A 16943-nucleotide genomic window follows, 5' to 3' on the forward strand; every position below is an offset into this window, starting at 1 on the left:
ATATCCGCGTGAACGCGGATATCCGGCCACATTGTCTGCGGATACCCGACCTATTTGGGTATCTGGATAGAAAAAACGGAAGTGCCCTTTAAATAGCTTTAAAAAGGGTTTTTAGGGTAAATGATGCATGTAGCATCATGTTTTTTTAAAGGGAAACACTAATTTATTATTTGGTGGACATAAAACAAACAAAAAAAATCTGTAAATTAACATGAGTCAGAGGACTAGGTTCCAGACAGCGGTCGACGGTCGTGCAGCCCACATTGTGTCCAACCGTACAAGTGGGACATCGACGTTTTCAGCTCTGACATCTCCAAAAAATTAAAGCTATTGTAGTGGCGTGATAGCTGGTGGCAGCAGACAATGCAGTTTGGTGTGGACCCTGGTGTTGGTGGGTACCACAGACAGAAGCAGCAGGAGCAGGATGAGTAGGTGGATGCAGCTATTGGAGTGGCGTAATAGCTGGTGGCAGCAGACAATGCAGTTTAGTGTGGACCCTGGTGTTGGTGGCGGGTACCACAAACAGGAGCAGCAGGAGCAGGATGAGTAGGTCGATGCAGCTATTGGTGTGGCGTAATAGCTGGTGGCAGCAGACGATGCAGTTTGGTGTGGACCCTGGTGTTGGTGGGTACCACAGACAGGAGCAGCAGCAGGAGGAGTAGGTGGATGCAGCTATTGGAGTGGCGTAATAGCTGGTGGCAGCAGACAATGTAGTTTAGTGTGGACCCTGGTGTTGGTGGGTACCACAGACAGAAGCAGCAGGAGCAGGATGAGTAGGTGGATGCAGCTATTGGAGTGGCGTAATAGCTGGTGGCAGCAGACAATGTAGTCTAGTGTGGACCCTGGTGTTGGTGGGTACCACAGACAGAAGCAGCAGGAGCAGGATGAGTAGGTGGATGCAGCTATTGGAGTGGCGTAATAGCTGGTGGCAGCAGACGATGTAGTTTAGTGTGGACCCTGGTGTTGGTGGGTACCACAGACAGGAGCAGCAGCAGGAGGAGTAGGTCGATGCAGCTATTGGAGTGCTTGGTGCTTGACCCAGTAATCCAAGGGGTCCACAGTGGTGTCGCTCTCAAGAACGCTGTAGGACCCCATATAGTCTGCCACCATCTGGGTCAGGCGCTGGTTCTGGCTTTGAGAGCCAAATGCTGCTGCTGCAGGCACCTCCTCACTCAGCAGCTGTACCGACGTGGCATACAGCGCCTTTGTGAGAGACAGCAGGTTTGATGGGCGCCTGCTACTGATGGACACAGGCACCTGCTGCTGTGCTGGCTGGACTGTGACAGTAGGGGGGGGGGGGGAGTCTTGGGGAAGGCTTCCTCCAAGCGCCGAACCAGGGACCGCTGCAACTCCCTCATTTGGCACACAGGGTCTCCTCCTGCTGCAGGCAGGAACTGATGCAGCTTCCCCTTCAGCCGTAGGTCAAGCATCAGGGTGATCCACATGTCCTCCCGACCACGCATCTCTTTGACCCTTGGGTCCCTGAGCAGGCACTGCAACATGTGGGAAGAAGGCTGCCATATCTGCTGGCACATGATCTTCAAGTGCTGTCCTCCTCCTCTGATTCCTCAAACTCCCTCTGCTCTCTCCACCCCCTCACCACTGCAGCTGCACTCGGCAGTGCCTCCTCATCCTCAAGGTCAGGGACCTCCAACTCCTCCAACTCCAAGTCCTCAACCTTCTCCTCCTCCTCTGCCTGCTGCACAGAGGTGGACTGTGCAGGTGGCTGCTGCTCCTGCTGGATCAAGTCTTTCTCTCCCACTTCCATCAGACCATCCAGGGCCTTGTGCAGCATGCACACCATGGTCACCCACTGACAAACTGACGCACGGTCCCGGATGACCATGTCGGTGGCCTCCAGGAAGGGTGCCAGGACCAAGTTGCATCTTTCTCCATTCAGCACTGCGTATGATCTCCAGGAGGTGGTGCTGGTCCTGTACACGGTGGCATCAGCGGTGGCTTTGGCCAAGTAATGGTTGACAGCCTGCCTCTGCTCAACCAGACATTCCAACATGGCCAGGGTGAAATTCCACTGTGTTGGAACGTCGATGATCAGACGGTGCCGTGGCAGGTTCAGCTCCAGCTGCACGGCTTCCAGGGTCACTGAGGCACCGCCCGATCATCGGAAATAACCCACCATTTTCCGCGCCCCTTTCAAAAGTTGCTCCATCCCCTGGTAGGTGCCCAGGAACTTCTGCACCACCAGGTTCAGGACGTGGGCCAGACAAGGAATGTGGGTGAGGCCTCCCCGGCGGATGGCAGCAACAAGGTTGGCCCCATTGTCGGACACCGCCTCTCCGACTCTGAGGCCTCTGGGGGTCAGCCAACGCCTCTCCTGCTCCTGGAGTTTGTCCAGGACGTGCTCTGCTGTCAGTTTATTCTTGCCCAGGCTGACCATCTCCAGCAGCGCTTGGCAGTGGTGGGCCTTCACACTGCTGCTGAGGCGTTTGGCGGCGGCGGGTGTGCTGGAGGGTGGAACCGGAGCAGAGGAACTTGCTGCACTTCCCCTGACCCTACTGCGGGGTGGCAGCACCCACTGGCTTGACGATGCTGCTGTCCCCTCCTCACCCCCTTCCACCAAACTGACCCAGTGTGCGGTGAAGGACAGATAGCGGCCTGTCCCGAACCGGCTGCTCCACGAGTCCATAGTCACATGGACCCGCTTACCCACCGCATGATCAAGCCCACGTTTGACGTTGGCCTTCGCAAAGCGGTGTAGTGCTGGCATGGCCGTTCGTGAAAAATAGTGCCGGCTGGGGACAGGCCAATTCGGCGCTGCGCACTGCAGGAGTGCACGCATGTCACTCCCCTTCTGCAAAAGGAGTACGGGAGGAGCTGGGAGGACATGGCCCATGTAAGCAGGCCGCTGAGCTGCCGGATGCGACGTTACGTACTGATCGCTTTATTTTGTGAATAATGTTTTACAAACAAAGGGATAACATTTTAAATAATGTTTTAAATAGGATAAATATGTTTAGTATCTTTATAAACGTTATTCGTCACGGGTGCATGTTCTAAACGTAAATCATCACAAGCACAGTTATAAAACATTAAAAATCTCCAGGCGCTATTTGTAAAACGTTATTAATCTCCGGTGCCCTTTTTTCCTGTTCGGCGCCCATTAAACAATATTTATTATGGGAGTGGATGGCGGCGCCCTTTTTGTCCACTAGCTGCCTGAGCCCTTTTTTCCTCTTTCACTGACACACACTAACTACAACAATATAAAACACTACTAGCTAAACTACAATACAACAGTGTTATATACAGGTGTTTGAGTGTAAAAACGCTGGGTTTAACACTCAGATAATGCATTTGCTTCAGCCAAACGCACTGGACAAAGTATCTCAAAGGCAGTCACAAAGCAAGGACGAGATTCTCATCATGGCCCCGCCTTATATACAGGAGGAACTGGCCAAGGTTCCCCTCTGTAATTGGTTGCTAGGGCTTCTGCTGGGAACCCTCTGATTGGCTCAATGACATCATCTCCTTAGTTACAGTACCCGGATCCAGATATCCGCGGGTATCCGGGTTATGCGGCCAGATATCCGCATAGAGCTATCCGTATTTGGCCGCAGGTATCCGGAATCCGGATCCGTCCGGATAGCGGAAAAATGGTCGGATACCCGGGTTACCCGGATGAGCATCCCTGTATGCGAGTAACAGTTTATGTCCGGGTCGGGATCTTCCATCCTCCTTAATTGGCAATTGGCTTATTCCGGTACTGGTATCCCCAAAAACAACAACAAAAAACACCTTGTAGACGGTTTGCACATGCGTAGTAGCATGGGCCTGCTCTGTCTCCAGCAGAAAAAGCAGAGCCCGAGTGTGTCCATGCTACAAGCCCCCTGTGCAGTAGCATGGACCTGAACGGACTCATCTTTTTCCACCAAAGCCTGAGTGGGTCCGTGCTACTGCACAGATGCCGTGGGCCCGTGCTTTTTGGGGGTCTCATTGCTGGATCGGCCTGGCTAAAGAGGATAGGGGAAGCCTATGTACCCAAAATAGGCCATAGCGAACCTCACAGATTTGCTTTAAAGGGTACCACAGCCCAATCAAATGTGAGAAACGGGGAGAACAGTCATGTATGGTGAGCCGTCCTGATGCTCACCGCTCCCCCCGTTCTCCAATCTGCCCCTCTGATCCTCCTAAATGCCCCCTGGCACTCTCCTTTTGGACAGCTGGATCGAGCCCAGCCGGCCCAGCGCAGGTGCAGTAATGCCCGGCCAACCAGGAAGAGGATGTCAGGGAGCATTTGGGAAGATCGGAGGGGCAAAATGGAGAATGGGGGGAGTGGCGAGCATCAGGACGGCTCGCCATACATGCCTGCTCCCCACGTTTTTCCTATTAATTTGGACTCTGGTATCCTTTAAGCTTACTTGTCCACTGGCACCATCCTCCTTGTGTCTTCTTTCCATCACCAATGGTGCCCCTCTACCTCGCGATTTGGTGGAACATACATTTCATGATCACGTACATGCCGTCAGGTCATGGGACACAGGTACCCCAGTAAGGATGAAGAGACGACACAGGTAGAAGCATCCTGGCGGCAATGGATAGAAGACAGAGGACGCAGGAGGAGCGGGCCAGCAGATACAGTGGCTTGCAAAAGTATTCGGCCCCCTTGAAGTTTTCCACATTTTGTCACATTACTGCCACAAACATGAATCAATTTTATTGGAATTCCACGTGAAAGACCAATACAAAGTGGTGTACACAAGAGAAGTGAAACGAAAATCATACATGATTCCAAACATTTTTTACAAATCAATAACTGCAAAGTGGGGTGTGCGTAATTATTCAGCCCCCTTTGGTCTGAGTGCAGTCAGTTGCCCATAGACATTGCCTGATGAGTGCTAATGACTAAATAGAGTGCACCTGTGTGTAATCTAATGTCAGTACAAACACAGCTGCTCTGTGACGGCCTCAGAGGTTGTCTAAGAGAATCTTGGGAGCAACAACACCATGAAGTCCAAAGAACACACCAGACAGGTCAGGGATAAAGTTATTGAGAAATTTAAAGCAGGCTTAGGCTACAAAAAGATTTCCAAAGCCTTGAACATCCCACAGAGCACTGTTCAAGCGATCATTCATAAATGGAAGGAGTATGGCACAACTGTAAACCTACCAAGACAAGGCCATCCACCATCCACCTAAACTCACAGGCCGAACAAGGAGTGCGCTGATCAGAAATGCAGTCAAGAGGCCCATGGTGACTCTGGACAAGCTGCAGAGATCTACAGCTCAGGTGGGGGAATCTGTCCATAGGACAACTATTAGTCGTGCACTGCACAAAGTTGGTTCTTATGGAAGAGTGACAAGAAGAAAGCAGTTGTTAACAGAAAAGCATAAGAAGTCCCGTTTGCAATTTGCCACAAGCCATGTGGGGGACAAAGCAAACATGTGGAAGAAGGTGCTCTGGTCGGATGAGACCAAAATGAAACTTTTTGGCCAAAATGCAAAACTAACACTGCACATCACTCAGAACACACCATCCCCACTGTCAAATATCGTGGTGGCAGCATCATGCTCTGGGGTTGCTTCTCTTCAGCAGGGACAGGGAAGCTGGTCAAAGTTGATGGGAAGATGGATGGAGCCAAATACAGGGCAATCTTGGAAGAAAACCTCTTGGAGTCTGAAAAAGACTTGAGACTGGGGTAGAGGTTCACCTTCCAGCAGGACAACGACCTTAACCCATTCAGGTTCCGTGGTTTTCACGAGAGAAATGTTCACCTCCCATTCATTAGCCTATAACTTTATCACTACTTATCACAATGAACTGATCAATATCTTGTTTTTTCCGCCACCAATTAGGCTTTCTTTGGGGGGTACATTTTGCTAAGAGCCACTTTACTGTAAACGCATTTTAACAGGAAGAATAAGAAAAAAATGGAAAAATTCATTATTTCTCAGTTTTCAGCCATTATAGTTTTAAAATAATACATGCCTCCATAATTAAAACTCACGTATTGTATATGCCCATATGTCCCGGTTATTACACCGTTAAAATTATGTCCCTATCACAATGTATGGCGACAATATTTTATTTGGAAATAAAGGTGCATTTTTTCCATTTTGCATCTATCACTATTAACAAGTTTAAAATAAAAAAAATATAGAAATATTTCATCTTTACATTGATATTTAAAAAGTTTAGACCCTTAGGTAAATATTTACATGTTTTTTTTTTTTTATTGTAATGGTTTTTTTTATTTATAGTAAACATTTTATTTGGGTAGTTTTGGGAGGGTGGGGGGTAAACAATAGATTTATAATGTAAATGTGTGTTGATTTTAATTTATTTTTATTTTCAGGTGTAGTATTACTTTTTGGCCACAAGATGGCGGCCATGAGTTTGTTTACATGACGTCACTCTAAGCGTAACATACGCTTAGATTGGCGCATCAGGAAGGGAACGGCCAGAAAAGGCGCAGCTTCCGAGAGAAGCTGTCGCTTTTTCAGCGGGGGAGAGGAATCAGTGATCGGGCTTCATAGCCCAATACATTGATTCCCTGACTACCGAATCCGCGGCGCGTGCACGCGCGCGATCGGCCGTGGGGGCGCGCGGTAGCGCACATGGTTTCTGGACGTAGTTTCTACGTCCAGAAACCAAAATAGGTTAAACATAAAGCCAGGGCAACAATGGAATGGTTTAAAACAAAACATATCCAAGTGTTAGAATGGCCCAGTCAAAGTCCAGATCTAAATCCAATCGAGAATCTGAGGCAAGATCTGAAAACTGCTGTTCACAAACGCTGTCCATCTAATCTGACTGAGCTGGAGCTGTTTTGCAAAGAAGGATGGGCAAGGATTTCAGTCTCTAGATGTGCAAAGCTGGTAGAGACATACCCTAAAAGACTGGCAGCTGTAATTGCAGCAAAAGGTGGTTCTACAAAGTATTGACACAGGGGGCTGAATAATTATGCACACTCCACTTTGCAGTTATTGATTTGTAAAAAATGTTTGGAATGATGTATGATTTTCGTTCCACTTCTCACGTGTACACCGCTTTATATTGGTCTTTCATGTGGAATTCCAATAAAATTGATTCATGTTTGTGGCAGTAATGTGAAAAAATCTGGAAAACTTCAAGGTGGCCGAATACTTTTGCAAGCCACTGTAGGTGAGCCTATGCTTTGCTGCAATTGCTCTGCTCAGTCTGGGGGAGACTGGTTAGTGGTGGTCCGCTAACGCTGTGCACCTGACCACACCCTTTCAAGCGAGATCTTTCCAGCTTATGCAATGGATTGTTTTGATCTATTTCAGTCCATCTATAAAAATTACGATTGGGCTGCCACGTTGCAGCATCGATCTCAGGCAGGTTTTATCATAATGATTGACTCTCTCGGAGAGACCAAGCAAGTATATGGACACCTTTACACTGAACCAAACCTCATTTGCTCTGCAAAATAAACAATAAAATACATTTTGACTAAAGTTTGGTCTCAGACGTTTGTGTCAGCTCTCCCTCCCGTAACCTCTGTCTCATCTCTCACTTTCTCATAGAAAGAAAATATTATTTTCCACACAGAACATTTTATTCAGTATTTTAGCCAAAACATTTTTTTATTAAATATGCAGTATTTCCCAGAAGCATTTTACAAATAAACAAATAAGTTAATTGATTTTGGAGATAATAATGGTGACGCTGGTTTTAACAACATCGGAACTGCACATCGTTGAGAGCGGTGTCATCTCCGTTCCCCTGGGGTCCTTCCACCCTGGTCTTGATGCCACAGATGCCTCTGCGGCAGACATTGCTCCAGCTTCCAAATGTCCCCCAGTGCTCACCGTACCCTCTCAGCATAGTGTAATCTGAGCACTGGAACATGATGTTGTTGGCTGCAGTGTCGTCACCATCGACAATGGGTTGCTCAACCTTCAAAGAAAACCTGTAGATAACCCCAGAAGGACAAAACTGAGCCCCCGTCCAACGTCCCCAGCTGTGGAGAAAGAGAAGAGGAATGATTTCTGAGATAAGTGACAAAGTTGCCCTCTCATTGCTAGTTCATGATGACCTATCCAATTCTCCATGGTGTTGGTGCTTATGGTGGCCACGTCAGCTGTGTTATTTCAAGCAGTAAAGCACACGCATCATGGAGTCCATCAGAGGAAAAACATCATCAATGTATCAACTTATACGTGGTACAGAGATTTTGTAGCTGCATAAAACTAATTGTAACCAGTAACCATAAATTTGACTTGGACCTCAGCTTGCTATTCATTTCTACCAAGACAAATAACATTTATATTGCGCTTTTCTCCTGGCGGACTCAAAGCGCCAGAGCTGCAGCCACTAGGACACACTCTATAGGCAGTAGCAGTGTTAGGGAGTCTTGCCCAAGGTCTCCTACTGAATAGATGCTGGCTTACTGAACAGGAAGAGCCCCAGATTCGAACCCTGGTCTCCCGTGTCAGAGGCAGAACCTCTGACACAGACAAGACAAATAACATTTATATTGCGCTTTTCTCCTGGCGGACTCAAAGCGCCAGAGTTGCAGCCACTAGGAAGCGCTCTATAGGCAGTAGCAGTGTTAGGGAGCCTTGCCTAAGGTCTCCTACTGAATAGGTGCAGCTTACTGAACAAGCAGTGCCAAGATTCGAACCCAGGTTGCCTGTGTCGGAGGCAGAGCCCTTAAAGAGACTCAGACGAGAAAAATAATAGATTTATACATACCTGGGGCTTCCTCCAGCCCCATCCGCATGGAATGCTCCCACGCCGCCGTCCTCCGCCGCCTCTATCGCCGGTACTGGGTTCCGTCACTTCAGCCAGTCAGGGCCAGTCGACGCAAGCACAGTGCGCTCCCTACGTATTGCGCAGGCGCATGCGTAAAGCAGGCACCGGTGAGACAGAGGAAGTCCCTGCGTACAACTGGCCAAGTCCGGCGGAAGTTACGAGACCTGGTACCGGTGACAGAGGTGGCAGAGGACAGCGGCGTGGGAGCAATCCATGCGGATGGGGCTGGAGGAAGCCCTAGGTATGTATAAATCTACTATTCTTTTTTAATCTGAGTCGTCTCTGTGTCCCTTTAACCCTTACACAAAACAACCCTTACACAAGCCAGAGGTGTAAAGAAAAGATACATTGTGGATGGTCATCTAATGAATTCATAATGGCTCAATAATTGACATGTATTCTTATTTTATTATTATTATTTAGTATATATACAGTGGCGTACCTACTGGGGATGCAACCCCATCGGCTGCAGGGGGGCCCTCTGGGGCCCGCCAGCCATGTGCGGGGAAAGGGCTGCCGCCCTCCGATTGTGGGACCCCCCAGCCAGGTGTGGAACTGGCCGCAGCGTCTAATAGACGCCGGGCCAGTTCATTGCCCGCAGCCCGCAGTCTCCCGGGAGGCAGAGCAGGGCTACGGCAAGATGGCTGCCGAAGCCCTGCACTGGAGACTATTTGTGTCTCCAGTACAGGGCTTCGGGCGCCATCTTGTCATAGCCCTGCACTCTCCACCGACCCCTAACCCTAAGCGATCCTCTCCACCAACCTCTAACCCTAAGCGATCCTCCCCACCAACCCCTAACCCTAAGCGATCCTCCCCACTGACCCCTAACCCTAAGCGATCCTCCCCACCGACCCCTAACCCTAAGCGATCTTCTCCACCGACCCCTTACCCTAAGCGATCCTCCCCACCGACCCCTAACCCTAAGCGATCCTCCCCACCGACCCTAACCCTAAGCGATCCTCCCCACCGATGCCTAACCCTAAGCGATTCTCCCCACCGATGCCAGACCCTAAGCGATCCTCCCCACCAACCCCTAACCCTAAGCGATCCTCTCCACCGACCCCTAACCCTAAGCGATCCTCTCCACCGACCCCTAACCCTAAGCGATCCTCCCCACTGACCCCTAACCCTAAGCGATCCTCCCCACCGACCCCTAACCCTAAGCGATCCTCTCCACCGATGCCTAACCCTAAGCGATCCTCTCCATCGACCCCTAACCTTAAGCGATCCTCCCCACCGACCCCTAACCCTAAGCGATCCTCCCCACCGACCCCTAACCCTAAGCGATCCTCCCCACCGACCCCTAACCCTAAGCGATCCTCCCCACCGACCCCTAACCCTAAGCGATCCTCCTCACCGACCCCTAACCCTGAGCGATCCTCTCCCCCGACCCCTAACCCTAAGCGATCCTCCCCACCGACCCCTAACCCTAAGCGATCCTCTCCACCGATGCCTAACCCTAAGCGATCCTCTCCACCGACCCCTAACCCTAAGCGATCCTCCCCACCGACCCCTAACCCTAAGCGATCCTCTCCACCGACCCCTAACCCTAAGCTATCCTCTCCACCGACCCCTAACCGATCCTCCCCACCGACCCCTAACCCTAACCAATCCTCTGCACCAACCCCTAACCCTAAGCGATCCTCCCCACCGATGCCTACCCCTCTCCCCCGACATGATGCCTAAATTCCTAACTGCCCAACCTATAAAAAGGAAAATATTGGGTGCCATGGAAGTCTGGGCACCCCATAGATGCCCATGTTTATATCAGTGATTAATGGAATTTGGGCAACGGCGGTTCCTGATAAAATAGAAGGTTCCAGGGCCGCCTCCTATGCAAACCATGGCTACAAATAGTGGGGGTAGCTGCAGTCTGCATAGCGGGTGGCCCCAGTGCCTGCTATTCTATCAGTCACTGCAGGCGCTCAAGTTTATCTAAATAACCGATATTAACATGGGCACCTCCTCCGGCATATACATTTCCTGTCACCGCCCACTGACCCTTGCGGGCAACTCTAATGAAGATGAGTAGGCTCTTAAACTCCACGTCCCTGGAGAACCCATGCCTACCACTTGTGCCAATTTCAACATTACACAGGTGCTAAGTTCTGTGAGGGCTGGAATAGTATTGAACATCAGGATGGAATATGAGAGCTGCAGCCACTAGGACACACTCTATAGGCAGTAGCAGTGTTAGGGAGTCTTGCCCAAGGTCTCCTACTGAATAGATGCTGGCTTACTGAACAGGAAGAGCCCCAGATTCGAACCCTGGTCTCCCGTGTCAGAGGCAGAACCTCTGACACAGACAAGACAAATAACATTTATATTGCGCTTTTCTCCTGGCGGACTCAAAGCGCCAGAGTTGCAGCCACTAGGAAGCGCTCTATAGGCAGTAGCAGTGTTAGGGAGCCTTGCCTAAGGTCTCCTACTGAATAGGTGCAGCTTACTGAACAAGCAGTGCCAAGATTCGAACCCAGGTTGCCTGTGTCGGAGGCAGAGCCCTTAAAGAGACTCAGACGAGAAAAATAATAGATTTATACATACCTGGGGCTTCCTCCAGCCCCATCCGCATGGAATGCTCCCACGCCGCCGTCCTCCGCCGCCTCTATCGCCGGTACTGGGTTCCGTCACTTCAGCCAGTCAGGGCCAGTCGACGCAAGCACAGTGCGCTCCCTACGTATTGCGCAGGCGCATGCGTAAAGCAGGCACCGGTGAGACAGAGAAAGTCCCTGCGTACAACTGGCCAAGTCCGGCGGAAGTTACGAGACCTGGTACCGGTGACAGAGGTGGCAGAGGACAGCGGCGTGGGAGCAATCCATGCGGATGGGGCTGGAGGAAGCCCTAGGTATGTATAAATCTACTATTCTTTTTTTAATCTGAGTCGTCTCTGATAGTGTTGGGCGAACATCTAGATGTTCGGGTTCGGGCCGAACAGGCCGAACATGGCCGCGATGTTCGGGTGTTCGACCCGAACTCCGAACATAATGGAAGTCAATGGGGACCCGAACTTTTGTGGTTTGTAAAGCCTCCTTACATGCTACATACCCCAAATTTGCAGGGTATGTGCACCTTGGGAGTGGGTACAAGAGGAAAAAAAAATTAGCAAAAAGAGCTTATAGTTTTTGAGAAAATCGATTTTAAAGTTTCAAAGGGAAAACTGTCTTTTAAATGCGGGAAATGTCTGTTTTCTTTGCACAGGTAACATGTTTTTTGTCGGCATGCAGTCATAAATGTAATACATATAAGAGGTTCCAGGAAAAGGGACCGGTAACGCTAACCCAGCAGCAGCACACGTGATGGAACAGGAGGAGGGTGGCGCAGGAGGAGAAGAAGGCCACGCTTTGTGAGACACAACAACCCCGGCCTTGCATGAGGGCAAGAAGCGTGCGGATAGCAGGCTTTGTACCGCCATGCAGTCATAAATGTAATAAAGATAAGTGGTTCAATAAACAGGGACCACGCGGCAACGCTAACCCAGCAGCAGCAGACGTGATGGAACAGGAGGAGGCGCAGGAGGAGAAGGCCACGCTTTGTGAGACACAACAACCCAGGCCTTGCATGAGGGCAAGAAGCGTGCGGATAGCATGCTTTGTACCGCCATGCAGTCATAAATGTAATAAAGATAAGTGGTTCAATAAACAGGGACCACGCGGCAACGCTAACCCAGCAGCAGCAGACGTGATGGAACAGGAGCAGGCGCAGGAGGAGAAGGCCACGCTTTGTGAGACACAACAACCCAGGCCTTGCATGAGGGCAAGAAGCGTGCGGATAGCAGGCTTTGTACCGCCATGCAGTCATAAATGTAATAAAGATAAGTGGTTCAATAAACAGGGACCACGCGGCAACGCTAACCCAGCAGCAGCAGACGTGATGGAACAGGAGCAGGCGCAGGAGGAGAAGGCCACGCTTTGTGAGACACAACAACCCAGGCCTTGCATGAGGGCAAGAAGCGTGCGGATAGCAGGCTTTGTACCGCCATGCAGTCATAAATGTAATAAAGATAAGTGGTTCAATAAACAGGGACCACGCGGCAACGCTAACCCAGCAGCAGCAGACGTGATGGAACAGGAGCAGGCGCAGGAGGAGAAGGCCACGCTTTGTGAGACACAACAACCCAGGCCTTGCATGAGGGCAAGAAGCGTGCGGATAGCAGGCTTTGTACCGCCATGCAGTCATAAATGTAATAAAGATAAGTGGTTCAATAAACAGGGACCACGCGGCAACGCTAACCCAGCAGCAGCAGACGTGATGGAACAGGAGCAGGCGCAGGAGGAGAAGGCCACGCTTTGTGAGACACAACAACCCAGGCCTTGCATGTGGACAAAAAGCGTGCGGATATAGCAGCAATGCTTTTTGCCGCCATGCAGTCATAAATGTAATACAGATGAGAGGTTCAATAAACAGGGCCCGGAAACGCAACACCATCCCAGATGTTCATTGGTCATGTTACTTGGTTGGGGTCCTGGAGTGTTGCGTAGTCATTTCCAATCCAGGATTGATTCATTTTAATTTGAGTCAGACGGTCTGCATTTTCTGTAGAGAGGCGGATACGCCGATCTGTGACGATGCCTCCGGCAGCACTGAAACAGCGTTCCGACATAACGCTGGCTGCCGGGCAAGCCAGCACCTCTATTGCGTACATTGCCAGTTCGTGCCAGGTGTCTAGCTTCGATACCCAATAGTTGAAGGGTGCAGATGGATGGTTCGACACAGCTACGCCATCTGACATGTAGTCCTTGACCATCTTCTCCAGGCGATCGGTGTTGGAGGTGGATCTGCACGCTTGCTGTTCAGTGGGCTGCGGCTGCATGGGTGTCAGAAAATTTTCCCACTCCAAGGACACTGCCGATACCATTCCCTTTTGGGTACTAGCTGCGGCTTGCGTTGTTTGCTGCCCTCCTGGTCGTCCTGGGTTTGCGGAAGTCAGTCTGTCTGCGTACAACTGGCTAGAGGAGGGGGAGGATGTCAATCTCCTCTCTAAAGTCTCCACAAGGGCCTGCTGGTATTCTTCCATTTTGACCTGTCTGACTCTTTCTTCAAGCAGTTTTGGAACATTGTGTTTGTACCGTGGATCCAGAAGGGTATAAACCCAGTAATTGGTGTTGTCCAGAATGCGCACAATGCGTGGGTCACGTTCAATGCAGTCTAGCATGAATTGAGCCATGTGTGCCAGAGTCCTACCAGAATCCTCATCATCCTCTTGTGAGCGTTGTGATAGTTGTTGTGATGCATCATAGTCGTCACCTTCCTCCTGGTCTGCTTCTGCTGACCATTCGCGTTGAATTGTGGAAGTCCAACGTGCACCGCTCTGGCCCTCGTCAGTGGTGGCATGAAATTCCTGCTCCAACTCCAGCTGTTCCTCCTCCTCTTCTTCGTCATAGCTGCTGGGGCCAGCGTTCCCTGAGGCGGATGGCCTGATGTTGGTACCATCACGCTGATCGTTTTCTCCTTCAGATTCCCCCAGTTGCATCATGACAGCTGTTTCCTTGATTTTTAACATCGACCTCTTCAGTAAACACAGCAGTGGTATGGTAATGCTGACTGAAGAGTTGTCACTGCTCACAAGCAACGTGGATTGCTCAAAATTTTGGAGGACTTGGCAGAGGTCCAACATGTTGGCCCAATCGGATCCACAGAAGCTTGGCAGCTGGCCGGATGCGCCTCGGTACTGCGCCGTCATGTACTGGACCACTGCACTCTTCTGCTCGCAAAAGCGGGCTAGCATGTGCAGCGTAGAATTCCAGCGCGTAGGGACATCACACAGCAAGCGATGGTGGGGGAGATTGAAGCGCTCCTGCATCTTGGCGAGTGCCCCCGAAGCAGTACTGGAATTTCTACAATGTTTGGACACTCGACGCACCTTCAACAGCAGATCGGGCACGCCTGGGTATGTCCTCAGGAACCGCTGAACTACTAGGTTCATCACGTGCGCCAGGCAAGGGATGTGTGTCAGCTTAGCCAACCTTAAAGCGCGAATGAGATTACTCCCATTATCACACACAACCATGCCCGGTTTCAGGTCCAGCGGTGCCAGCCACAAATCCGTCTGTTCCTTTATTCCCCTCCAAATTTCCTCCCCTGTGTGCTGCTTATCCCCAAGGCAGATTAGCTTCAGCAACGCTTGCTGACGCATGCCAACAGCTGTGCTGCACTGCTTCCACGATCCTACTGCTGCTGGGTTAGCGTTTCCGGATGAGGTACAGCTTTGAGATGCGTTGGAGGAGAAGGAGTCAGAGAGGTAGGTGCTGCTGTTATCCAGTGGGAGGGACGGCGGTGCAGCTGTTTGTGGCGTGGGCAACACCCGTGCCGTAGCAGGTGAGGAATCGCTGCCAGGCTCCACAAGGTTCACCCAGTGCGCGGTAAGGGAGATGTATCGACCCTGGCCGAACGCACTCGTCCAGGTGTCAGTGGTGAGGTGAACCTTGCAGGCAACGGCATTCTTCAAGCTTCGGGTTATTTTGCTGACCACGTGCTCATGCAACTCAGGCACTGCAGAGCGTGCAAAGTGGTAGCGGCTGGGAACCACGTAACGTGGGATGGCCACTGACATCATGCCCTTGAAGCTGTTTGTCTCCACCAATCGATATGGCAGCATTTCGCAGGCCAGAAGCTTGGCTATGCTGGCTGTTACTGCCACGGCCCGGGGGTCATTTGCTGGCAATTTCCTCTTGCGCTCAAACATCTCCGACACAGACAACTGAACCGTAGCGCTGCACACGGAAGGGCTGTTGGTTGTTGTGTTTGATGAACACTGGGAGACCTCAAGAGCACTACTCCGGAAAGTGACAGTGTCAGCGTCGTCTGATGTTTGTGAATGTTGTGAACCACGCAATGGCTGGGCTACTGCTGCTGCTGAGGCGGGTCTGGTGAACCCAAGGGAGGCAGTGTTGTTTCTGGTACCCTGTCCTGACGCGTTTGCCCAAAGAGTGGGATGTTTGGATAGCATGTGACGGCTCATGCTGGTGGTGGAGAGGTTGTTAATATTTTTCCCCCTGCTCAGGCGGGTCTTGCACACCTTGCAAATCGCCATGGTAACATCCTCAGTGCAGTCTTCAAAGAAAGCCCAGACTTTGGAGCACCTGCCTCCTTGCTGGCGATTTCTGTTTGCTCCTCTTTTGCCTCTCACTTGAACTTCCACGCTTGTGGTGCCTGAAATTGCGCGCCGCCTACCTTGTGGCACAAGGCGAACTCGTGCAGCAGTGTGTTCTTCAACAGACTCATCTGTGCTGCTGCTACGACGGCGATGTTCTCGTTCACAAACAAAATCTGGGTCTCTGTCCACATTGTCCATACCCTCCTCTTCCATCTCCTCAAACTCGTCATATGTCATTGTGGGCCACCGCCGTGGAGTAGAGCTCCCCACAACAACCTCTGCGCAGCACACTCCAACGTCGTCTTCCAGATCTTGTCGGCCGACCTCCTGCAATTGCAACCCCTCCTGCCCAAATTGCTCTGGGATTTGGGTTTCCGAGTCCTCTTCGGACTCGCCTCGTATTTCAGTGCGCGGTGCATTTCCCACAGTTAACGGTTGTGAATCCAGGCACAACATTTCTGGCTGTTCCTCCATTGACCTTTGAAAGGTGGAAGTTTGTTGGGCTGGGAATAGCTCCTGCGAATACCCCATTGTGTCCTGAGGTAATTCATCGGACTGGTTATCTGGCAGTTGTGTGCGTGGTGTCGCTGCCGGTTGTGTCAGCTTTGTGCCCACTGGCTCCTTGTAACTGGCTGAGGACTCGGACCTCGTGCGTGATGTGCTGGTGCTGCTTAACCCACTGCTGGACGCTTGAGAGGTCATCCAAGTAATTATCTGGTCCTGTTCTTTTGGATTTGTGAGGGTTGTTGTCCTGGACAACATGGGCGGTATTGAGTGGGTTTTCTTGGGTGCTCCCCTGTGGCCTGTACGTGAACCGTCAGGGGAAACACCTCTTCCCTTGCCCCTCCCTCTTTCACCGGATTTCTTCCTCATTTCACTTATCCTTACAGTACACGCTGACTGGCAGCAGTACAGTGGCAGTACAGAAATGCTATACAGTACCACTATTCCCAGCAGCGACACAGAGCACAATGCTATACAGTGACGGGTGAGCGGTGTACCACTATTCCCAGCAGACACAGAACAGTACACAGAATGCTATATAGTGTGGCTGAACGAGCGGTGTACCACTGTTCCCAGCAGACACAGAACAGTACACAGAATGCTATATAG

At 50.9% G+C, this 16943-nt stretch overlaps 1 protein-coding gene across 6 annotated transcripts in view; it reads right to left on the minus strand.

Moving 5' to 3' along the window:
• Positions 1-7547: 7547 nt before the first annotated feature.
• The window catches only part of LOC137562521 (vitelline membrane outer layer protein 1-like), a 141226-nt gene continuing 131830 nt past the window's right edge, over positions 7548-16943 (minus strand). For all 6 annotated transcript variants that reach the window (XM_068273927.1, XM_068273928.1, XM_068273929.1 and 3 more), the window contains one exon: positions 7548-7943. In XM_068273927.1, the coding sequence (XP_068130028.1) occupies positions 7655-7943 (289 nt within the window). In that variant the 3' untranslated portion in view covers positions 7548-7654. The remainder of the gene's footprint in view (positions 7944-16943) is intronic.

This window comes from Hyperolius riggenbachi, chromosome 3, assembly GCF_040937935.1.
Source record: "Hyperolius riggenbachi isolate aHypRig1 chromosome 3, aHypRig1.pri, whole genome shotgun sequence".
Classification (NCBI taxonomy): Eukaryota; Metazoa; Chordata; class Amphibia; order Anura; family Hyperoliidae; genus Hyperolius; species Hyperolius riggenbachi.